The following is a 25890-nucleotide window of genomic DNA, read 5'->3' as shown; positions in this document are numbered from 1 at the left end:
ATCCGTGCACCTTGAAGGTATTCGTGATTCTCCGGTATTAACCGAGGGGAATCACGCAACAAAATTGTTGTCAAAGAGGGGGATTTTTGAACCCGGCCCCCACAACAAATTGTTGTCAGGAGTGGGGATTTGAACCACCGCAACAATATATATATATATATATATATATATATATATATATATATATATATATATATATATATATATATATATATATATATATATATATAACTCCATGGTAAGATCTCCAACCTGTAATTGAACAAACAATGACAACGTTTCGATTAACAACATGTGACAAAGCCACACGCCTCCGTTAATCTTCCTCAACAGTGATAAAATCATCTCAACATCCCCTTATATGCAAAGTGGGCGGGGTATATGCAAAGTGGGGTGGGCAAAGCTGGACAGCCAATGAAACCATATCACACCGCTCTCGTGAACGGAGACGTTATTGACCAAATTCAAAAATCAACCGCATATTAACGGCTCAAAATAATCCTGTAAGCAATGCTGGATTATAACTCGTGTTTAGAAAATCAGGAACAATCATTACATTTAATTAAAAGTTAAACTTATAAACAATTAAATTGTAAATTAAATAAAAAACTGTAAATATATTAAAGCAAAAATTGTTAAGATAAAATAAAATTGCCATAATAACAAGATCATCACATGTGGCCCTATGCGGTAAAGGGGAATGCGGGAAGGAGGGGGGTTATAGGGGGGATAAAATGGGGGGGGAACCAGAGGAGGGGTGGAAGCGGGGGGGGTTTGAGAGAGGGGTGGTTTGGAGGGAGGGGGGAGGGGGGGAGGGGGCAATTTGTCCGAATAAAACCTTGTGTGACATATTATGTGGACTCGTTGTTCAAAAGTACGGATTGCCTGCTTCGTTTACACAAGAGTGGGTCAAACGCTACCGATAAGTCAACTACCTCTTGTGTGATCGAGGTAACAGTTTCTTCTGTGTGCCAAGCCTCCAAATATGCGGTTGATTGCGGTTGATTTTTGAATTTGGTCAGTAACATCTCCGTTCACGAGAGCGGTGTGATACGGTTTCATTGGCTGTGCAGCTTTGCCCACCCCACTTTGCATATACCCCGCCCACTTTGCATATAAGGAGATGTTGAGATGATTTTATCACTCTTGAGGAAGACTAACGGAGGCGTGTGGCTTTGTCACATGTTGTTAATCGAAACGTTGTCATTGTTTGTTCAATTACAGGTTGGAGATCTTACCATGGAGTCATTTGGATTTACTCCCAACCGCAAATCTTTGCTTATATATATATATATATATATTTATTTATTTATTTATTTATTTATTTATTTTTTTTGCAGGTAAAATTGAAAGTAATAAATTCTAGTTGTCATCCCTAATTTGTTCCAATGTACCAAAAAAGTCCGATTTCATCAACGTCCTCACTGAAGGACACACACTTTGGACCATAATTTGAGGTTTCTCAGTGAGGTTGAAGTGCTCGACTGTAGTGGCTAAGTACCAGAGTAGCCTGACATGCTTAGTCACTTTTTTATTACCTCCGCTACCATCAGTGGATGGAGGTAATGTTTTCACCCGTCTGTCTGTCTGTTTGTGAACAGAATGTCTCAAAAGGGTTTGGACAGATTCGGACAAAATTTTGTTGGAGAGGTTGGGTATGTGAGGCGGACAAAATGATTAGATTTTGGTGAAGATCCGGATCCAGATCTGGCACCTAAAATTTGTTAAGTGATTCGTCACCATTGATAGATAGGACTAAAAACGATATATAGCATGATATTTCTAAAAGTTGTGGACAAAAGCAGGTGGATGAGTTGGTTAGATGACAAGAACAAGCCGATTAGGTGTTGGTTCAGGTCCGAATCCAGATCCAGTCTGTCAGTGGGATACAAAATGTAAACTGTTCAGCCTGGCGGAGGAATGCGCTCGACCGAGTGCCGTTCTAGTTGATATTATTTCCACATTTTGCTATTGTAGAAGTTTTGCTTTGATCCTGCGCAACCTGAAGGATGATTTGTTTATGTTCTTCTTTCTTTGTTATGATAGCATGATACTCCTCACTGAAGGACACACAACTTTTCAGCATTGTAATTTACCACATTTAAGTGTTGAACTGTCTGTCGTGTCTCTCTGTATTCCTCTCTGAGCTCCCATGACTCAGGGCCAGAATCCAGAAAACCAGCTGGAATTTCGAGGCACCTGAATAAGTCAATGATATTCTTTGTCACAAATTATACAATTGACATGTCCTCAGACTTCCTGATATTCGTCTGGATGCACTTTGGAGGGTTATCCATGCCATACTTTTCTTTTAGTGCCTTTACTATTGCTCGTTTTGACTATTTATAAGTTTTAACTCGTGTTTTATTTACTCGTGTCAACAGGCAGGTTTTGATAGGGGGAATTCGCCTTTTAATACTTAAGAAGATGGTGTAGGAAGACAATGTTATTGTGAGCAGCAGAAATGGCATGAGCAGCAGCGAACCATGCCATAAGTTAGAATCAAACAACAAAGATGCAGATGTCATGGGGTCCTCTTTGCTCACGGGTCAGTGAGCTTAAACTGTTTCCTAAACATCCAGATGTTGGGGACATATAATGCCTTGACCATCCATCTTGCATGATTCTGAGCTCCACGTGCTATAAATCGAGCGCAACAAGAAGGGGTGACACCAAGAAAGGTAATCGCTCATTCAAGGAGCTCTTGATAATAATCTTTGGGTTGGCTGACCTGAAGTTGGCTTGTCGCTAATTCACTAACACTTTCCTTTTCTTCCTATATGACTTCTGCAATTATTCAAGGTCAGCTTGCAGTTTCATAACTGCATTGTTCCATGTATTCCCAGGATTGGTGGAATTGTACTATCTACACCAGAGGATAACCCCATACTGCCTTTGAAAACACATGCCAGAACAAGTTCGAAGATATCATGCGGATATGCCAAATACAGAACATTCTTGTTTATTTTGGTGTTTCTAATGGCATACCTGCTCCATTTATAAAATGTAAGCCATGAGGAAAAACTTCAACTTCATTAAGCAACTTCTGAATTATTAATCAATATTGAGCAACCACTCCAGTGTAATATATATAGCCTGGTGTTGGCTTAGCGGTTAGGGTGCCAGCTTGGGATCCTTGGATCCTGGGTTCGAATCCCGGTCGATCGCTAAATTAACGCCAGGGGGGTTGACTCAGCCTGTCATCCTTCCGAGGTCGGAAAATTGAGTACCAGCTTGCTGGGATGAATGATCACGGTGTGTACCCCGATTTAGAATCGGTATACCGTATCCCTGCGCATCGTAAGAGCGTGACCAAGGGTTGGCGTCAGGATGGGCATCCGGCCATAAAAAATTGCCTCAAGCAGGGAACTATGATTGTCATGGGGCCTGCAAGGCTAACCCCCGCTCTAGCGGGGAAAATGGCCTTAAAACGATCATTCATTCATTTTCACTCTACTGTGAATATATATTGTTACATATTTATGTGAATGTATGTGAATTACCATTCAGGTCTTTGCTTATCCGTGTGTAGTATATTAAGTTGTTGTGTAGTTGTTGTGGTTGGAGGGTCAGGAGCCCTTCTGAAAAAGTGGCCGGAAACGGAAGTGACCGGAAAAGGGAAGAAAAAAGACACGAGGAAAAAAGGATGAGGATTCTTCTTCCTCGCCCCGCACCGACGAAAGGGGGGATTGATTGAGCCGTGTGGAAAAGCGGCGTTCCCGAGCCTGTCTGGCGAGAGGAGTTACCGGGACGGATACCTGCCCGGTGGACGTCAAACTGTCGTGTGGCCGTGCACCGACCCAGCGTTTGGCGCCGTTCGCGACACCGTCAAAACAGACGCGTACGGGTCGCCCGTTGGGGCCTAACACGCCTTGCAAGCGGCGTGGGGTTTGGCTTGCTTTCCCGTACCCGCTTCGCGTGGCCACGAGGGGCTGCAGCCGGGGTGCCTGGTAGCGGTACGATACCTGCCCGGTGGAAACACGTCCACCCGGGGTTCGTTCAACCGCCCGAGTGCGGCTACGCCGACCATCATCTTGGTCAGGAGGGGCCCAGAGACATTGTGCGGGACCGAGACCAAAAGGGGGTTGTGAGTACTCACCGGGACACACATATATAAGATGGCCATCTTAATCATAGGGAATTGATTGTGGATTGAGAATTGTTGATGGTTGTGTATTGTTGATTGCTCGGGGAAAATCTCCGTGGTTGTGTCATTGAAATTGTATGGTATCATTACCATTGGAAATATATCCTTGAACATCAGTTGTCTCTTGGGTGAAATTCATATGGATTGCGTGGCGAAAGCGCATATATAATACAGCTTTCTGGCGAAGTTCCTCTCACGGTCCGGGGGTCACCGAGACCAGGTATTCACCGAGGGGACCACGTAACAGAATTGGGGGCTCGTCCGGGATCTAAAATTGTATAACATAATAAAATAATAATATTTTATTAATTAAAATTTATTAATTAATTATTAATTGGTAAAAAAAATTGAGAAATTGGGGTAAAGTCTTGGGTGAAGGTTAACAGGTGTTAACGATAGACACCATGGCGTTTGTGGCACAGAACTTTGGGGTAACCCCGAGTGAGGCACAGTTCCGAGCGTTGCTAAAGTCGGACCTCTTGAAATTGGCCAAACATTTTAACTTGGAGGTCCGAACTAATTTGAGGAAGGCAGAGTTGCAGGCCACGGTGATACAATCTATGGTGGGATTAGGAACATGGGACGAGTTAGCCTGGGAGTGGCTACCCGAAGAACCAGAAGATGTTGAGCTCCGGAAACTGGAGTTGCAATTACGGAGCCAGGAACGGATTAAAGAAGAAGAAAGGAAAGCAGAAGAGAGGAGAGAAGAGAAGCAAGCAGAGGAAAGGAGAGTGGAACGAGAACTCCAGGAAAGGTTAAAAGAAGAAGAAAGGAAAGCAGAAGCGAGGAGAGAAGAGAAACAAGCAGAGGAAAGGAGAGTGGAACGAGAACTCCAGGAAAGGTTAAAAGAAGAAGAAAGGAAAGCAGAAAAGGAAAGAGCAGAAGAAGAAAGGAAAGCAGAAGCGAGGAGAGAAGAGAAACAAGCAGAGGAAAGGAGAGTGGAACGAGCACTCCAGGAAAGGTTAGCAGAAGAAGAAAGGAAAGCAGAAGCGAGGAGAGAAGAGAAACAAGCAGAGGAAAGGAGAGCGGAACGAGAACTCCAGGAAAGGTTAGAAGGGAGAAAAGCAGAGGAGAGGAGAGCTGCAAGGGACCTCGAAGCAGAGGAGAGAAAAGCGGAAAGGGAATTAAAGGAACGTGACATGGAGCTTCAGCAAGAAATCAAATTCAAGGAGCTGGAGTTAATGAGAGAACGGGGAGAGGCACCACCCTTGCTGACGGGGTCGACACCTAACCAGAAAACCTGGGATGTGGGCAGACATGTGAGGCTGGGTCCACCGTTCAGTGAAAAGGAAGTCGCGAAATTTTTTCCACACTTTGAGAAAGTGGCTCGACAATTAAACTGGCCGGAGGAGGCCTGGACCATACTCGTGCAAAGTGTGCTGGTGGGGAAAGCTCAGGAAATTTATTCGGCGCTACCAATGGACCAATGTGCAGATTATGAGGTACTGAAGAAGCACATCCTCAAAGCATATGAGTTGGTTCCGGAAGCTTACAGGCAAAAATTCAGGAATGCCAGGAAGAGGGAGAGTGAGACCCATGTGGAGTTTGCCAGAGTGAAAGAAAACATGTTTGATCGGTGGTGTGAGTCAAAAGGAGTCGGGAAAGACTTCGAGACATTGAGGGACTTGATCCTGGTGGAGGAATTCCAGCAGTGTGTCCACGAGGACATCAAAGTGTACCTGCAGGAAAAGAAAGTACCAAAGTTGTGGGACGCAGCCACCATGGCAGATGATTATGCCTTAACCCACCGAATAGGGGTCCACGAACCTAACTCCTCGCCTAGATCTCCGCAGGGGAGGTGGGGAACAGCAGGTGCGGAGAACGACCATACGTACATGGCGGCGGCCTCGAGATGATTATGGGGACAACTATGATACCCCCACCTGTTCGAAATCAGAGGGATGCGGGCCCAAGACAAACTTATAGTTCGGGGGGCCCGAGGCAGACCACGAGTTTTTCCTCCGGGCCTACTTGCGCTTTTTGCAAGAAACCTGGACACTTGATGTCCAGTTGTTACCGCATGAAAAGCGAAGACCCAGAGCGGAGTCCGACTACTACGACTCCAAATGCAATGGCCATTGTGAGAAATCACCATCAAAAGGGTTACCAACCATTTATTTCAGAGGGGTTTGTGTCACGGGATGGAGCCTCGACTAACCGGAAACCGGTTAGGATATTGAGGGACACAGGGGCACATCAATCTTTAATGCTTGAAGGCATTTTGCCATGGTCCGAGGAGACGGCAACGGGGGATAGTGTTCGTTTACAGGGGATCGGGGGCGGTGTTAGTGCTCCCCTTCATGTCATCCATTTGGAGTCCGATTTGGTGTCAGGACCGGTCACCGTCGGTTTACAAGCCACGCTTCCTGTAGAGGGGGTATCTGTGGTTATCGGGAATGATTTGGCCGGGGGTCAAGTTTATGGTAACCTGAGGGTTGGTAAAGAGCCCAGCAGGGAAAATAACACCACACCAGCTCGGGATGGCGACAAAAGTGCCAAGTTATTTGTAGGGGGACTGAACTTCAAAACAGAGGAAGAAGTTCTGACCTCTGTCTTCAACAGATATGGGCCGCTGGTGGAAGTGCGGTTGGTAAGAGACTGGGAAACGCAACAGTCAAGAGGGTTCGGCTTTGTCACGTTTGCCAGCACAAAAGACGCCAGAGAGGCAGAGAAGAATTGGAATGGCAAGGATTTGGAGGGTCGGACCATAACAGTAGGGAAGGCATTTCGTAGGCGTCGAGAGGTCTACAGGAGAGGATAACTGGGCGGTAGTTTTGGTGGTGGCCGCAATCAATATTATTATGGAGGCTCCCTGAGTTACGGCCGCTCCCGAAGGAAGGATTGGCAAAGTAGTGGCCGAGAAGGAGACCGCTATTCATGGGACTACAGGGACAAGTGGTCCCACCCTAATTATTAGGGAAGTTCTGAGAAGTTGAAGCACTGAATGCGGCGGAGCCGCCGAGCCAAGATTCCTACACGGATTAACCGTGAACGCCGTTCCTAAAGGCATCCATGTAGTGAATACTCGGCTTGGCCTCCCGGAAAAAGTGCTATCGAGTGGCTTAACTTTGGATCTTTGATCAACCCCTTAACCTTCATTCACAAGAAACTGACGGTCAGAGTCAGAGGGTCATGAGATGGAGTTTGATTTGGCAGGGACAAGGTCGTTGCTGGTGCTTAGTCCAGAGTGAGTAATCTGGAGGGGTTGTGGTGAAATTTTGGTTGCTTTATTTTTAAGTGATAACTGTGCCCGGGGGGAACTGATAATGGGGGGGGGGGGGGGTTGAGTTATCGGGTTTGTTTCTCCAAATTGGCCGGCAAAGAAAGTTTTCGCTGGGTTCAAACTTTCTTTCTTGAAGGGGGGGAGTGTTACATATTTATGTGAATGTATGTGAATTACCATTCAGGTCTTTGCTTATCCGTGTGTAGTATATTAAGTTGTTGTGTAGTTGTTGTGGTTGGAGGGTCAGGAGCCCTTCTGAAAAAGTGGCCGGAAACGGAAGTGACCGGAAAAGGGAAGAAAAAAGACACGAGGAAAAAAGGACGAGGATTCTTCTTCCTCGCCCCGCACCGACGAAAGGGGGGATTGATTGAGCCGTGTGGAAAAGCGGCGTTCCCGAGCCTGTCTGGCGAGAGGAGTTACCGGGACGGATACCTGCCCGGTGGACGTCAAACTGTCGTGTGGCCGTGCACCGACCCAGCGTTTGGCGCCGTTCGCGACACCGTCAAAACAGACACGTACGGGTCGCCCGTTGGGGCCTAACACGCCTTGCAAGCGGCGTGGGGTTTGGCTTGCTTTCCCGTACCCGCTTCGCGTGGCCACGAGGGGCTGCAGCCGGGGTGCCTGGTAGCGGTACGATACCTGCCCGGTGGAAACACGTCCACCCGGGGTTCGTTCAACCGCCCGAGTGCGGCTACGCCGACCATCATCTTGGTCAGGAGGGGCCCAGAGACATTGTGCGGGACCGAGACCAAAAGGGGGTTGTGAGTACTCACCGGGACACACATATATAAGATGGCCATCTTAATCATAGGGAATTGATTGTGGATTGAGAATTGTTGATGGTTGTGTATTGTTGATTGCTCGGGGAAAATCTCCGTGGTTGTGTCATTGAAATTGTATGGTATCATTACCATTGGAAATATATCCTTGAACATCAGTTGTCTCTTGGGTGAAATTCATATGGATTGCGTGGCGAAAGCGCATATATAATACAGCTTTCTGGCGAAGTTCCTCTCACGGTCCGGGGGTCACCGAGACCAGGTATTCACCGAGGGGACCACGTAACAATATATATATATATATATATATATATATAAAACACTGTGTGTGTGTGTGTGTGTGTGTGTGTGTGTGTGTGTGTGTGTGTGTGTGTGTGTGTGTGTGTGTGTGTGTGTGTGTGTGTAATGTTACCGATAGACTCCTAAACAGAGAGGCTTACGTGCTTGATATTTGACATAGACATGGCCATTGAGCCAGGGACGAACATGGCCGAACTCAAAATATTTGACGATCCATATTTACCTCAGCGCATTTCAGCGAAGTACCCGCTAATCTCAGCCGGTTCCAGAGCAGCTCGCTGATTCGCTCAGAGCGATCACGTGATGTTCCATTACCACCGCCAGACTGATTCGCTCAGAGCGATCACGTGATGTTCCATCCCGTCACACCTCACACGTTTTTTCACCTTTTATGCGATCGTGTTTTGTATCGATTTTGTGCGATATGAATTAAATGTCTTTGAAACAGCTGTGAAACGTCTTTCCACAACCCTTCCGTAACCGATTGGAGCAGATTATTGCCGCACAAAACGAGATCCGCGAAGCGAGTTGGTTGAGTCGTGCTGACCAAGATGGCGACACGGCGGCTTCACTTTTCACGGAGTATGAGCGTTCTATATATTTTCAATTCAGTGCGCCCGTGATTTGTGGCATAGACATGACCATTGGGCCTTCACGGTGTAATTTGTGCGAGGCTTTTGTCCGAGTGAGCTTGAGTCGAGAGGGTGAATGTACGGGTTGGGAATGTTCGGGTCTCCCTTCCCCTGCCCGGCGATGCCGGTACTGGAGGGTGTCACAGGATCGGTGAGGCTCCAAAATCCGCTTCGTGCTGTTGTTGCGAAGATGCAGGACGATGTCGCGATTGTTGTGCTGCTCTCCTCCCATGAGAACTGCAATCTCATTGTTGACTGGCCCTCCCCTTCCTCCTCCCCCCTCTCCCTCCCATTCCCTCCCCTCCCCCTCCCCCCTCCGTCCTCCCCTTCCCCCCCTCCCCTCCCCCCTCCCCTACCCCCTCCCTTGCCCTCCACCCTACCCCTCCCCTTCCCTCCTCCCCCTCCCTTCCCCCTCCCCCTCCCCCTACCTTTCCCCCCTCCCCCTCCCCCTACCTTTCCCCCCTCCCCCTACCTTTCCCCCCTCCCCCTCCCCCTACCTTTCCCCCCTCCCCCTCCCCCTACCTTTCCCCCCTCCCCCTTCCCCTCCCCTCCCCTCCCCCTTCCCCTCCCCTCCCCCTTCCCCTCCCCTCCTCCCCTTCCCCCTGCCCCTCCACTTCCCCCTCCCGTCCCCCGCCCGGCAATTTTCAACAAAATTGAAAATCATTCCAACAAGGAAACTTACTGTTTTTTAGGACATTATAAAGGACACAAACAACATGCATAAACAGCTAATTCATCGTGTTAGATCGGGTGATGTAATAGACACTGGGTTAAAGGGTGGTAAAACCTGGAATTCATTCATTTGTGCGATACCTTTAAACCTTTATTTAAATTTAATTATATGCTTGAACATTTTGGAACACAAATCATCTTCATAATACTTCCAACAACCTCCAGTTTTGCAGTACTTGGACATGTTCTATAGGGTGGTGTATAAGTTCGGTGTATAATACTGCTTCGGTAGCACTAAACTTACAGATCTTTTTACCAATATAAAAAAATCATTATTATTAAGATTGAAGTGTTGACTTGAACACTGTGTGGGGTATCGTGTTCTTTGAACTCTCTAGTTTCACAATGTTTAAACAACCTCATACAAACTTTGGCCTTTAGCTGATCGCAAATTGACACAAAAAGCTTCTCAAATTCGGTGTGAATACGTTTTAGACTTCTGAAGATTTGTTCGAGATTCGCTTCAAGATGGCTTCAGAATATCTTCTATTTTTGGGACAGAATTTGCTTGCGCAACAATATTCATCCAGGTATACTTGCTTATTCACTCTCAGGATGTAGAGCAAGCTGTTTGCCCCCAAACTATTTTACAAACAAAAGTGGAACGAATCCTTTTTCACTGCAAACATTTTTTTCAACTGCAAACATCACTTTTCATCCTTTTCAGTTGAACCACATCGTTCAATGGAACCTTAGTTAGCAGCATAGATGTCCTAACTGATCAACCAACTTTTCTCAATACTTTTGATTCTGATTAGCAAATATTGTGTGACTGGATTTTTTTACTTTAGAGAGAAAATAGAAGCTCACTGTGTCGTTGGCAAACTCCTCCTTTTTTTTCTGTGATAATGTAAATGTTGGGGAGGTGGGTGGTTGTGGAGCAACGATTTTGTTCTCAGGATCAGTTGCCTAATTTGAGCAGGCAGAGGTATTTTGTAATAGCTGTTTGTTCTCTAAGGGAGTGGACAAGTGGTTAACCAAATCAGAAGTTACATTTGAGGTCTAATGAATTATGACTCACTTATGATGAAAGCCTCAGCAAAGACCCTCTTCGAGCCAAGCACTTACAATGTGACTTGGATTGATGTGGGGACATCAGAACAACTAAATTGTCTCAACAGGTCAACAGTTTTTGTTATTTTGAAGTGCTGCCGATGAACACAAGATTGCTCAACTTGAGAGGTAGTCTCTGAACATATTGAAGCAACTGATTAGGGTTCATACTGTTAAATCGAAGTCATATGATTACAGTGAGGTCATTTAATTAATTTTATTTTCTTTCCAAGATCAAGAATCATGGAAGAGTCAGCTGATAAGAGGGTATGAACTGACATTGGGGCAGCAGAATAACTCTTGTACACAACTAGAACGGCACTCGGTAGAGCGCATACCTCCACCAGGCTGAACAGTTTTGTATCCCAACGATAGGCCGGATCTGGATTCGGACCTGAACCAAAATTTAATCGGCTTGTTCTTGTCACCGAACCAACTCGTCCATCAAGTTTAGTCATCACTTGCCCATAACTTTTTTTAAATATCATGTTATATATTGGTTTTAGGCCAATCTCTCAATGGTGAAGAATCACTTATACATTACTGCTTGAATCATAATACTGCATAATTCCTGGAGATTCGTAAATTAATTTAATGCACCAGTAATTACTGCATAATTACTGGTACATTAAATAATTCTCGTATCCGAATCCATATTCAGATCTTCACCAAAATCGAATCAATTAGTCCTTGTCACACACGCCACCTTTCCACCAAGTTTCGTCCAAATCTGCCCATAACCTTTTGAGATATTCTACTATTTATTGTTTTTGGCCGCTATCTCCCAATGGTGCAAAATCACTTTAAAAAGTATACTAGCCAGATGCGGATCTTCACCTAAATCTAATCAGTTCGTCCTTGTCACACACGCTACATCTCTGCAAAATTTCGTTCGAATCCGTCCACAACTTTTTGAGATATCTTCTTCACAAACAAAGAGACAGACAAACAGATGAAAAATCACTCATACAGCGACACTTGGCAAAACAGAACAAAGTAGAATGGCACCCAGGAGAGCATCCTTTTGACATCAAAATAATTGGTTGAATTAAGTGAGCTGATGTGCAAATAGTCTTCACATTTTAAGTTAATCAGATGAAAATTGACAATTTTAGAAATCTGGCCTATGTTAACCTTTTGGCCTCTGTTCACCTCAAAAATAGTTGGTGGTTAGTTTCAGTAAGCTGATATGCAAATCTTATTCAGATTTCAAGTCAATCAGATGAAAATTGAGGATTTTAGAAATTTGAGGAAACTTGTTGACCTTAGGCCTATGTTGACCTTTTGGCCTATGCTGATCTCAAAAATAGTTGGTGGTTGAATTCAGTTCGCTGATATGAAAATCCCATTGAAATTTCAAGTCACTCAGATGAAAATTGAGCATTTTAGAAATTTGAAATGGTTGTTGACCTTTGGCCTATGTTGACCTTTTGGCCTATGCTGATCTCAAAAATAGTTGTTGATTGAATTCAGTTCGCTGATATGAAAATGCTATTCAAATTTCAAGTCAATTGGATGAAAATTGAGGATTTGAGAAAATTTGAAAAAAGTGGTTGACCTTTGGCCTATGTTGACCTTGTGACCTATGTTGACCTCAAAAATAGTTGGTGTTTGGGTTTAGTAAGGTGATATGCCAACCCTATTCAGATTTCAAGTCAATCGTATGAAAATTGAGGATTTTAGAAAGTTTAAATGGTTGTTGACCTTTGGCCTATGTTGACCTTTTGGCCTATGCTGATCTCAAAAATAGTTGTTGGTTGAATTTGGTTAGCCGTTATGTAAATCCCATTCAAATTTTAAGTCAATCAGATGAAAATTGAGGATTTTAGAAAATTGAAATGGTTGTTGAACTTTGGCCTATGCTGTTCTCAAAAATAGTTGGTGGTTGGTTTCTGTTCGCTGATATGAAAACCCTATTCAGATTTCAAGTCAATCAGATGAAAATTTAGCATTTTAGAAATTTGAAATGGTTGTTGACCTTTTTGCCTATGTTGACCTTTTGGCCTATGCTGATCTCAAAAATAGTTGTTGGTTGAAATCAGTTTGCTGATATGCATATCCTATTCAAATTTCAAGTCAATCGGATGAAAATTGAGGATTTTAGAAATTTGAGGAAAGTGGTTGACCTTAGGCCTATGTTGATCTCAAAAATAGTTGGTGGTTGAATTCAGTTCACTGATATGAAAATCCCATTCAAATTTCAAGTCAATGAGATGAAAATTGAGCATTTTAGAAATTTGAAATGGTTGTTGACCTTCGGCCTATGTTGACCTTTTGGCCTATGCTGATCTCAAAAATAGTTGTTGGTTGAATTTGGTTAGCCGTTATGTATATCCTATTCAAATTTCAGGTTAATCGGATGAAAATTGAGGATTTTAGAAATTTGAAAAAGGTGGTTGACCTTTGGCCTATGGTGACATTGTGACCGATGTTGATCTCATAAATAGTTGGTGGTTGAATTCAGTTAGCTTATATGTAAATCCCATTCAAATTTCAAGTCAATCGGATGAAAATTGAGGATTTTAGAAACTTGAAATGGTTGTTGACCTTTGGCCTATGCTGATCTCAAAAATAGTTGGTGGTTGGTTTCTGTTCGCTGATATGAAAATCCCATTCAAATTTCAAGTCAATCGGATGAAAATTGAGGATTTTAGAAATCAGAAAAAATGGTGGTTGACCTTTGGCCTATGTTGACCTTGTGACAGATGTTGACCTCAAAAATCGTTTTTGGTTGAATTCAGTTAACTGATATGAAAATCTTTTTCAAATTTCAAGAAATTTTGCCCCGTAACAAGCAAACAAACAGGGGTGAAAACATAACCTCCATTCACCTTCGGTGGTGGAGGTATTAAACAAGGCAACACCGAGCAGGAAAAGAGGTGAGAGGAGAGAAGAGGAGGCAAGTAAGAGGGTGAGACCACTCTTTCGTTTTCGCTGTTCGTCGAATATCACGTCCTTGAAAGGCTGATATGCAGTCTTCCCTTGTCTCAGAAAGGCAATTTTCTAAACGAGGACATATTTGCCAATCCATATACCAGCCCTCAATTTGTGCATATCCATCTTTCGGTGAACCTTCACGCGAGGAGTACATCGTACTAATGGACACAGCTCGTATTAAAATCGATGGCCTAAATATTGTTTTTGCAAAATGGCTCAGACTCACAATGATTTCCTGCTCTTTTCTATCTAGCCATATGCTTTCACTGTGAAAGGTGACAATTATCGCACCAATTCACGATAACCAGCAGACCATTAATTCATTTCTCTTTTCTAAGATTGTCAGTTTCATTTCAATTATGCCCACTCTGCTTCTTTTTTTTTTTGTATAAAAGATCGAGGCTCGCTTAAGAGCTAGCACATTAAACACACATTGGCACATTAAACACAAAAAACATAACGGACACATAAAACAGCAAGCATTCTGAGTATTGCGCTGCAATACATGTCCCCTACCAAAGTTCAAAGTGCCATAACTTTGTCAAAAATGATCGAATATGCAAATTTATGCACGGTTGATGCTGGTTTTCAAACTTGATCTGAGGTATGCTGAGACACGTGTGTCCAAAATTTTGTTGAAATCAGCCAATGTTTGGTGGAGTTGTCGTACGGAAACCAAACTGTGACAGACGAACAGACGGATCTAATTAAATATGCAAATTTATGCACGGTTGATGCTGGTTTTCAAACTTGATCTGCGTCATGCTGAGACATGTGTGTACAAAATTTTGTTGAAATCAGCCAGTTTGGTGGAATTATCGTACGGAAACCAAACTGTGACAGACGAACAGACGGATCTAATTAAATATGCAAATTTATGCACGGTTGATGCTGGTTTTCAAACTTGATCTGAGGTATGCTGAGACACGTGTGTCCAAAATTTTGTTGAAATCAGCCAATGTTTGGTGGAGTTATCGTATGTAAACCAAACTGTGACAGACGAACAGACGGATCTAATTAAATATGCAAATTTATGCACGGTTGATGCTGGTTTTCAAACTTGATCTGCGTCATGCTGAGACATGTGTGTACAAAATGTTGTTGAAATCAGCCAATGTTTGGTGGAGTTGTCGTACGGAAACCAAACTGTGACAGACGAACAGACGGATCTAATTAAATATGCAAATTTATGCACGGTTGATGCTGGTTTTCAAACTTGATCTGCGTCATGCTGAGACATGTGTGTACAAAATGTTGTTGAAATCAGCCAATGTTTGGTGGAGTTGTCGTACGGAAACCAAACTGTGACAGACGAACCTCATTAAATATGCAAAATTATGCACGGTTGAATGTGGGCGCAGATGATGTGAGACCGACCGGGTTATCCTGACCAGGTTATCCGCGGACCGTGGAAGCTAGGTTACTTCTGGCGCGTACTGTGTATACTGCAAAGAGGGCAGAGTATCAGATACATATTTAAAGAAGTATTCACGCAGATTATACGCACAGAAGCATATGGTAAAGTGACACTCCAACCTCCCGAGATGTATTGTTGATTTATTGGTAAACTATGTGAATTCAATGTATTCTTGCCTGATATGAAGAATTGCGTCAATGGAAACAAAATTCAGTGAAAACGTTTTTGACTTGATGCTTATTCTAGGAAAGCATTTTAAAGAACAGTCCACGATTACAGCATATTGTACACAAGGAATATTAACAGCTTTGACTTACCGCACTCCAAATTATAGTCCGGAAAACTGTTGGGGAAATTACCAAGGGGTTATTTACCCACAGGTTCTGAATCGTTCCCAATCACTAATTACCTCAGGACGGGCTCACCTGTGATTCGCACTCGGGACTTCGATTTATACACCTCGCAGACAGGTCAGCAGAAGCACGAGAAAATACGTTGTTTTTCAAGATCAATGATCGATGTGTATATATATGTTGCTCGGCTTGGCTCCGCCCCTCCTGAAAGAGCCCGCTGTGTCGCGCTTTTGACGCTCGCGAGACGAGGCTGAGGGCGTGAGTTGCGACTTGAGGAGAACTCTAGAATAAACAAAGTGCCATAACTTTGTCAAAAATGATCGAATATGCAAATTTATGCACGGTTGATGCTGGTTTTCAAACTTGATCTGAGGTATGCTGGGACAACACGTGTGTGTCACGCCTCGCCTCGTTGATAAGCCCGCAAGGTCGCTCCGTGCAGCGGCCTGCACGTATTGCACTGTGTGAATTATATAATTTATTACCAACTCACGGTCTGAGGTACTGGCGATTCAAGAGATATCCATTTTTATTTATTTTTTTCGTTTAATTAACGATATCTGCCAAACCACATGCCCTATCGCAAATTCCAAAATGACATTTTAGTAGACTGACATGCTGAACAGATCTGTGAAGTTTCCCCTCGATTGGATCAAAAATGAGGGAGGAGCTCGGTTTTAAAGGTTCATGCTTAAAAACGTCATAACTCTGAAACAATGATGCATGACGTCATGCTCGCTGACATTTTTGTTCGTCATGGGTATGCGATTCTGCCTGCAAAGTTTGGCCTCGATCTGTTTGGCCGTTGCAGAGAAAAAGGGGTTTTTGTGTTTCCACGAAAAACAATATGGCGGACGAACCACGCGACCTGTGACGTCATAATTACCATTAAAATATTCGACAGACCGAGTCCCTCCTACGGTGAAAATTTGATCTCAATCGGTCCAATTATTGCAGAGAAATTGGTTTTTAAAGGAAATTAAAACTTAAAATGGCACTGAGTTAAGGATCATCAGAATTATCAGAATTCCCAAAGTTCAAAGTGCCATAACTTTGTCAAAAATGATCGAAACGTCGTGAAGTTCGAACTTGATCTGTAGCTTATCATGAGGAAACCATGTGCCAAGTTTGAAATCATTAGCTTTAAGCGTTTAGAAAAAAAGTCCGGAAAACTGTTCTTTGTGTGGCGGACTGATGGACTGACAGACTGATGGACTGACTGACGGACTGACTGACGGAGGGACGGCGTGCAAACCTATAGTCCCCTCCGGTGTACACCGGTAGGGGACTAATAAAGGGAGGGGGAGACAATATGGGGAGAGAGAGTGAAGTACATAAGCACAACAGGAGAGAATCGGGAGATCTGTTCCAAGGGAGAGGGCTGGGGGGGTTTGGGGAGGGGGAGGGAAGGGGTACACGGTCCAAAACAAATTGACACTACAAGCAATTTCAGGAATGAAGTCGGAGATTGAAAGATGTGGATTTGGGGTGTATTAACGGGGGTAGAAAAGATCAAGGTTTTGGATGGGGGAAGACAAAGAGATGGTGGTGAACAGCTGTTTTAAAGACCTGGAGGGAGGAGTGGGATTGAAGAGAGTGAGGGAGTTTGTTCCAGAGGTGGGAAAAAAGAGGAATAAAAGAGAGAAGGCGAGCAGAGTCTTGATTTTGGCAATTTCACCAGAAGCGGGTTGCTGGCAGATCTTGTGCGTCCTGCAGGAATATTTGTGGGACAGAGCACAGACAGATCTAGGGGAGCAAGGCCGGAGAGGAGTCGGTAGAAGACAGAAAGACCACCAAGCTGCCTGCGGTGAGAGAGAGAAAGTCCCTCAGAATCAGCTTCCATCTCGGGATATTCCAATGATGCAGAAAGCTTTGGTTTCTACAGCGTGAAGCCGAGTTAGGTGTGAGGCAGGAGCACCAGTCCAGAGGGGAGAGCAAGATTCCATTGAGCTGTGGATGAAAGCCTTGTATGTGGTGAGGAGCTCAGTTGTGCCAAGGAAGGACTTCGCACAACAGAGGATGCCCAGTCGGCGACTGGCTTTGGAGGCCAGCTTGGAAATGTGGTTTCCCAGGATAGATCATGGCAGATAGTGAGACCCAAAAGCTTGAGTGACAGAACTTCTTTAATAGGATTGTTGATAAAGTAGATGGGAGGTTTTTCCAGTCGGTCTTTTCGGAGAGACAAAGTGAAAGTGTGAGATTTGTCAGGATTGAAAGACATGTTCCACTTGTTGGACCAGTTTGTGATTTTGTCCAGGTCTGCAGAGAGTGAAGAGCTGCTGCCTCTTCTTTAAATTGGTAAATTGGAATTTAACACTGACATCCACCATAACATCAGGCCATGTCGTTATTACATATGCAAAAGTCGATTTGTTTTGTCCCCTCCCAGAAAATATTTTCCATGCATGTTCATCCTTTCATCTACACCTACCTATCCTGGTTTTTCTCTCCGAAACTTCCCCCATCTCTCCCCTTGTTTGTCTCATTCTAGCCCATACCCCCAATTCATGGGGAGTTCATGGGGGTTATAGATATGGTGTGAGAAATGGGGAAGGTGAAAGAATTTTGGAGTTTGCTGATGGAGCCGATTTGTTGATTTGTAATACTCAGTTCCAGAAAGAGGATAATAAGCTTGTTACATACACGTCAGGTGGGTCGACGACAACCGTTGACTACCTGATGGTGCGTAGGCGATATAGGGGGCACCTCCGGGACACAAAGGTGATCCCGGGGGAGGAGGCTGTTTCACAGCACCACTTGGTTGTCTGCGACATAAGGGTGAAAGGTGCGAGGAGAGCTCGGCGGGTGAAGTACCAACCGAGAATGAAGGTGTGGAGTTTGAAAGAGGTGACAGTAAGGGAGGCATTAAAAGAGAGGCTGAGTAGGGTCGAGGATGATGTGGTTGAGCTTGAAAGTGGTTGGATGTCAATGAAAGCTAGTCTGTTGGGAGCCGTTGGTGAGGTATGTGGATGGACTAAAGGACCACCGAGGCATTCGGAAACATGGTGGTGGGATGATGAAGTTGGAAAGAGGATTGACGAGAAGAGGAAGAAGTTCAAGGAGTGGCAGAAGGCGAAGGGTACGGGAGCAGGAACAGCACAGCATGAAAGTTATAAGGCAGCCAAGAAGGCTGCAAAGAAAGAAGTAGCAAAGGCACAGGAGGCATGTAGGAAAATGTTCGGAGAACGCTTGGATTCGGAAGAGGGTCAGAAAGCGGTATTCAGGATTGCAAAGCACATAGCGAAAGAGATGTGTGATGTGATGGGGGTGAGTTGCTTGAAGGATGAAGTTTGGACAAATCGTTGTCGACCCAGATGGAATTAAAGGAAGATGGAAAAGATATATGGAAATGCTGTTGAATACAGAGAATGATTGGGTTGGCAACATAGAGAGTAACCCAGTTTTAGGACCGGCAGAGAACATAACTGAGAAGGAAGTTGAGGAAGCGATAAAAGCAATGAAGGGTAGAAAAGCGGGAGGGCCGACGGGAGTTGTGGGAGATATGTTGAAGGCAGCAGGAAGTTGGGGTGTGAAGAGAATGACAGAGATCTGTAATCTGGTGGTGAAAGATGGCCGCATTCCAGTGGATTGGGAAATGAGTACCCTCGTCCCTCTATACAAGGGGAAAGGTGACCCTCTGTAGTGTGGCTCGTACCGAGCGATAAAGTTATTGGAGCATGGAATGAAGGTATTCGAAAGGGTGTTGGAGAGGAGGATAAGGAAGAAAGTGAAGATCGACGAAATGCAGTTTGGATTTATGCCAGGAAGAGGAACGACAGACGCGCTTTCATTGAGGCAGTTGCAGGAGAAGTACATGGAGAAGAGGAAGAAGTTGTTTCTTGGGTTTGTTGATCTGGAGAAAGCATTCGATAGGGTTCCACGCAAAGTATTGACATGGGCATTGAGGAAGTTAGGAGTGGAGGAATGGTTGATCAGAGTAGTGATGGCAATGTACAAAAGAGCGTGCACAGCTGTAAGGATGAAGGACGGGAACAGTGGTGAGTTGGACGTGAAGGTGGGAGTGCATCAGGGGTCGGTACTAAGTCCACTACTACTTGTAGCTGTGATGGAGGTGCTGGCTCAGAACGTAAAGGAGGGTTTACCGTGGGAGTTGTTGTATGCAGATGATCTGGTGTTGATTGCGGAAAGTATGGATGGACTGAAGGAAAAGATGAACAAGTGGAAGGAATGTATGGAGACAAAAGGTCTGAAGGTGAATATCGGAAAGACGAAGGTGATGGCAAGTGGTAAAGCATGTGGTGAGGTGGAAAGAACTGGGAAGTGGCCCTGTGCTGTGTGTAGGAAGGGTGTCGGAGTGAACTCCATTCAATGTACAATGTGCGCTGAGTGGGTTCATCAAAAATGTAGTGGTCTGAGAGGGTCATTAACCAGTGTGGCAGCTACATTCAAATGTAAGGTGTGCACAGAGGGAGCTGCAGATGGAGGAAATGTTGAGTTGGATCTTGGAGACAGCGTGAAGCTGGAAGGTGTGAAAACATTTTGCTACCTCGGAGACATGCTGAATGGAGAAGGTGGATCAGACTCGGCAACGGTTGCTCGAGTGAGATGTGCATGGAAGAAGTTTCGGGAACTGAGTGGCGTGCTGATGAGGAGGAGAGTGTCGCTGAAGCTGAAGGGAAAGGTGTACGCTGCATGTGTGAGAAGTGTTATGTTTTATGGGAGCGAGACATGGGTAATGAACGTAGAGCAGCAACGAAGGCTGGAAAGGGTGGAAATGCGAATGGTTCGATGGATGTGCGGAGTATCGTTGAGAGAGAGGAAGACAAATGATGAATTGCAAAAGATGATGGGAATATTGCCTGTGATTGATGCTGTGAAGAGGAACAGGTTGAGATGGTTTGGTCATGTGTTGAGGAAGGATGAAAGTGACTGGTTGAGAAGAGTGATGGAAATTAATGTAGAAGGAAGTAGAGGACGGGGAAGACCGAGAAAGACTTGGCTAAAGATGGTGGAAGAAGAAATGCGGGCAAGGGGGTTAACAAGGAGAGATGCAGAAAATAGGGCAAAATGGAGAAGATTGTCATGGGGACCTGCAAGGCTAACCCCCACTCTAGTAGGGAAAATGGCCTTTAAAATGCATGTTGTTGTTGTTAGCCCATACCCCCAATTCCTTGTCCAAATGTAACAACTGGATGTTGATTAACACCATCTTTTCCGTCTATATTCCTCTCTCTCTCTCTCTCTCTCTCTCTCTCTCTCTCTCTCTCTCTCTCTGCCTGCCTCTCTCCCTCTCTCCCTCTCTCCCTTTCTCCCTCTCTCCCTCGAACCCAGTTAATCTTGCAATTCTACCAATAAGGGTCTGACACGGCACTCATGGCCCTGCTTACATGATGAGTGACAACTGGTCAGCATCTCTGCAATCATGCAGGACCAACTGAGTAACAGGAAGATTGGAACAATTAGTGGGAAAATACAGGGAAGTAGGAAATAGATTGGTTTTAAATGGAAAAAGAAAACCTGCCTGCCGGCCTGCCCCTAAGTACAGTAAATAATGTGCCTCCTGGTGCACCTATAATTATCAACTTTCTACAACTAAACATATTTAAGCACACATATTGACTAGTACTCTGCAGATCTGTCCATACATTTCCGTTTTTGTTCCTATGTACTAGCTGCATCAGGGGTAGTGCATTTGCTTTTTTAGCTGAGTGGTCTGAGTTTGATTCCCAACTCGACAAACAACTGACCTATTAGTTTAAGTCTGGTGTTTGCTTTACGGTTAATGTGGCTGCCTTAAGATCTTAGGGTCTTGAGGTTGAGCCCCTGGTGTTCCGTTAAATAACACCAGGTGGGTTGACTCTTGCCATCCTTCCGAGATCGGCAAAATGAGTACCAGCTTGCTGGGAAGGAGCCATTTGAGTATCCTGCTTCGGAGTGACGACCTGTCAAGGTTTGTGCCCAATAGCCTCAGAAACTGTTTTGGCAGCCCCATAGATCTGAAGATGCAAAAAGGAGTCGTCATGGAAACAGGGGGACAATGCTGAATCGGCAGCACAGCTGCGCTCACAGCAATGATGCAACCAGCAGCCGCAGGCTCCATACAAAAAAAATAAATTATCAGTTGGTTTCAGATGCTTCCCTCGATATGCCAAATCTTTCTTGGAAGTTCTCAGCTCCAAATGGAATCTAAGCCACAGTTGCAAATTAAATGGTACAAAATTTCTGAAGCATTTACTGATTAGTTGCATCTTCGACCCCTGGTCAGTGGAATCTCTGGTACTGGAAAATATTATCCCTCTTTAAGAATCTGAGCCATATTAACTATTTCTCTTGCACTGCAGAAAAGTTGGCATTTTCACATTCCTCTGCTGTTGTGGAGCCTGTGGGATGTCCATATCTAGAGGCCATGGATAAAATGGCTGCCATCCAGCAATAGTTTTCTACCCAGCTGCATTTCTTTCAAATGACAGAACCTAGGGGGAGTTTCTTTCCATATAACAATAGAGATGTTTGCTGATGAATAACATGATACTGGACTCTAAGCTGTCTAGCCTGGGTTCGAATCACTGCCCAGGTATAAACTGTCATCCCGATGATTGACAGGCAGAGTGATTCATCAATGTGTGTGACATGCCTCGGACAAACTTAAACTGGGTGCCCCGTCTGCGGCATTCGCAGGTGGACGTTAAAGATCCCATGGTGTCCTTCACGGAGAGTACGTGAGCTATCGCCGGCACCATGGCTAAATTCCAAACTCATGCCCTAACCTTAGTCCAACTTCAGGCCTGGCCAGCTCGTTCATCAAAGACTTGGGCCAAGCTTCCCCAGGCCAACCCGTACAAGAGTGTGAGAAAAATTGTGGCCATTAAAGAAGAAGAAGCTGATGAATAACATGGCTGCCATAGTAAAGAAATAAATGTATTAATTGGTGGTTATCTTCTGTTTTCAGCTGTACTCTGACCAGGACAAAGGAGATGGCACTGTTCGCTACATTCTGACGGGTGAAGGTGCTGGAACAATTTTCCTTATTGACGAGTATACGGGTGATGTCCGGGTTACATCACGCCTTGATCGAGAGCGCTGTTCTGAGTACACCCTCGAGGCTCAGGCTGTGGACAGAGTGTCTGGCCTTCCAGTCGAGCCTGCCTCTGAATTTATCATCAAAGTTCAGGATATCAATGATAGTGAACCACGGTTCCCCGGCACACCATTCAACGCCACGGTGCCTGAAATGGCGGAAGTTGGTATGAAAAACGAGACTGTATATCCAGTCATCTTCTCACATCTTTGACTCATTCTCCTACTCAAATTATTTGTGGTCTTCTCTGTGTCTGCATATATACAGTCGTGGCCAAAAATATTGGCACCCTTGCACATTTTTCAAATAACTCACTCATTTTCTCTAAAAATAAGTTGAAATTTACAAAAGTATTTGGTCTCCACAATTCTTTATTTCACTGTTAATATTACAGAACCTTTGTTTTTGATTCAGAACGTAATATATCCTTTTAAATCAGAAAATAAACAGAAATGGCATTGACAAAATTATTTACACCCAAGACTTAATATTTGGTAGCACAGACTTTGGACAAAATAACTGCAGTGAAGCGCTTCCTATAGCCACGAATGAGCTTCCTACACCTCTCTACTGGCAGTTTGGCCCACTCTTCTTGTGCAAATTGCTCCAGTTCTCCCAGATTTGAAGGGTACCTTCTCCCAGCTGCTGTTTTCAGATTTCCCCACAGGTGTTCAATGGGATTTAGATCTGGACTCATTGCTGGCCACTTCAAAACAGTCCAGCATTTTGTCTTGAACCATTCCTGGGTGCTTTTTGAATGTGTTTGGGGTCATTGTCCTGCTGCAAGACCCAAGACTTCTGACAGAGACCCAGCTTTCTGACATTGGGTTGAACATTGCGCTCCACAATGCCTTGGTAATCTCCTGATTTCATGATGCCATGCACACATTCAAGGTACCCAGTGCCAGAGGCAGCACAGCAACCCCAAAACATCACTAAACCTCCTCCATGTTTAACTTTGGGGAAGGTGTTCTTTTCTTTGAAGGCTTCATTTTGTTTTCTGTAAACATAGAGATGATGTGCTTCACCAAAAAGCTCTAATTTGGTCTCATCTGTCCACAGGACATTCTCTGAGAAGGATTTTGATTTGTTCAGGTGTTTTGGCAAACTCCAGTCAGGCTTTCTTATGTCTCTCTCTCTCAGCAGTGGGGTCATCCTGGGTCTCCTACCATAGAACCCCTTTCATTGAGTTGGCAGCGGATGGTGCGAGTTGAAACTGTCGTACCTTTTATCTGAAGGTCAGCTTGAATCTGTTTGGCAGTTGATCGAGGTGCTTTCTCCACCGTTCAAACAATCTTTCGCTGCAATCTTCAATCAAGTTTTCTCTTGCGGCCCCGTCCAGGGAGGTTGGATGCAGTGCCATGGGCCTTAAACTTCCTGATAACATTGCCTGCTGTGGAATCAGGAACATCAATGTCTCTGGAGATGGAATTGTCGCCTTGAGATTGTTCATGCTTTGCTACAATCTTGTGTCTGACCTCCTCAGACAATTCTCTGGTTTTCTTTCTTTTCTCCATGCTCATTGCGGTACACACAGTGACACAAAACAGCAGAATGACTCCTTTTCTCTATTCAAACTGGTTGAATGAGTGATTTTTATATTACAGACACCTGCAAATCACCACAGATGAGTTAAATTCCAAAGTAAAGGAGAATTACCTGTTTGACATCTACTTATTTCTAACAACTTCGAAAAGGTGTCAATAATATGGTCTGGGCCATTTTAGGATTTCTGTGTAGAATAAGCTAAGATTTTGTATTTTTTCAGCTTTTTTGTTTTGTTCCACTGTAAATCAAAGAAATACAAATGTGGATACCGAAATATTTTTTAATTTCGATAATTTCCTGGAAGAAATGGTGCATTATTTGAAAAAAGTGCAAGGGTGCCAAAAGTTTTGGCCACGACTGTATATATATATTGTCATTCCATCTTTCACTATCATCTCTTGAATCTTGTCAAGAAGCGACACAGGTGCTTTATTTGACCTCTCCACCTTTCTAATACATCATGTCCTGGTTATGATGGTATCTTGCAGTGTCAAAGGGAGGCACAAAGGGGAGCCCTACATCTGGCAAATGAAATACATTTACTACTTCATGCTGGTGTATGAATCAAATTGGCGCCCCTTTATATTAACTTTTCTTGAGCGTTACTTGGTTCCTACGAAGAACACAAGGGTAGTCCAGAATGCACACCATATTTTTTGAATGCCCCTAATTTTGTATTGTTTGGCATTTTCTACATGCTATGGAATGTCCCTTCTTTTCTGTACTTTGCCCCATGGCACATACCCTTATATAAAAGGGGTTTTTCTATGTCCCTGGCATTTTACCCAATAATCCATTTTATTGTGTCACAGGAAATGATACTCTGCCCATGAGTCTTCTCTCATATTACAATGTGCTCGCTCTTTTTCTATTTTGCCTTTCTGCACCTCCATTTTCATGGTCTCATTAATTATATCCCCAATTCCCAATGCTCCTTTCACCTTTTTGTTTGTTTTCTCTCTTCTCTTCTCTTCTCTTCTCTTTCTCTCTCTCTCTCTCTCTCTCTCTCTCTCTCTCTTCTTATCTATGTCTCCCTCTCTTTCTTCTTCTTTCAGTTATTCTCACTTTCTTTCCTAATTATCTTTCTCTCCCACCCTCTTTCTCTCTCCAATCCTTATTGTGATACTGTTTGGCGAAGGTACACCCATTCTGCAAGTGACCGCCATTGACGACGATGACCCTGCTTATGGAAACAGCGCTAAGCTGGTTTACAGCATTCTGCAGGGCCAGCCTTACTTCACCATTGAACCAAAAACAGGTAAGGAGGAAAAACTTGTATAAAATGGATGTGTTTGAAGGTTGCAAAGCAGCAGTTCCAATCACTCGAGTATAGGAGGCCCATGAGTGGACAGATCAGACAGATATCATCTTGTACTATTAAAGGGCATTTGCCCAGAGCCCTCCGCTGGTGGGGCCCCTACGGCTGGTGGGGGTGATATGCTATATGACCTACTGAGGAATCCATCAATTACATCACTCAGTGTATAGAATTGAAAAATCTGATAGTGTTTTCATGTGCTGTGTTTCCATTTTCTCTGACAGCAAAAAATTCCAGCAGCAACTAGTTCCAGAGATCTACCTTCCCTTCGCAAATGAGCTATTCCACTCGCGTGCCTCGGTTGTGTTTTTTTAAATGACGCCCACAAGTCGACACGTGATCGATCGAGCTACCGCTATTCGTTGGTCATAATTTATTTTCCAAAAATGACGCGCACACGTCATCAATCGAG

At 44.2% G+C, this 25890-nt stretch overlaps 1 protein-coding gene across 1 annotated transcript in view; it reads left to right on the top strand.

The window, feature by feature from the left end:
- LOC137434506 (cadherin-11) overlaps nucleotides 1–25890 on the top strand; it is an 86326-nt gene that overhangs the window by 13550 nt on the left and 46886 nt on the right. The window contains exons 2-3 of the mRNA XM_068127596.2: nucleotides 22484–22778; nucleotides 25299–25418. Coding sequence (XP_067983697.2) covers nucleotides 22484–22778; nucleotides 25299–25418 — 415 coding nt within the window. The remainder of the gene's footprint in view (nucleotides 1–22483; nucleotides 22779–25298; nucleotides 25419–25890) is intronic.

The sequence above is a fragment of the Myxine glutinosa genome, chromosome 10, assembly GCF_964187855.1.
Source record: "Myxine glutinosa chromosome 10, kmMyxGlut1.1, whole genome shotgun sequence".
Taxonomy (NCBI): Eukaryota; Metazoa; Chordata; class Myxini; order Myxiniformes; family Myxinidae; genus Myxine; species Myxine glutinosa.
Note: the sequence above shows the minus strand (reverse complement) of the source record. Positions and strands in the feature narration are given on the sequence as shown.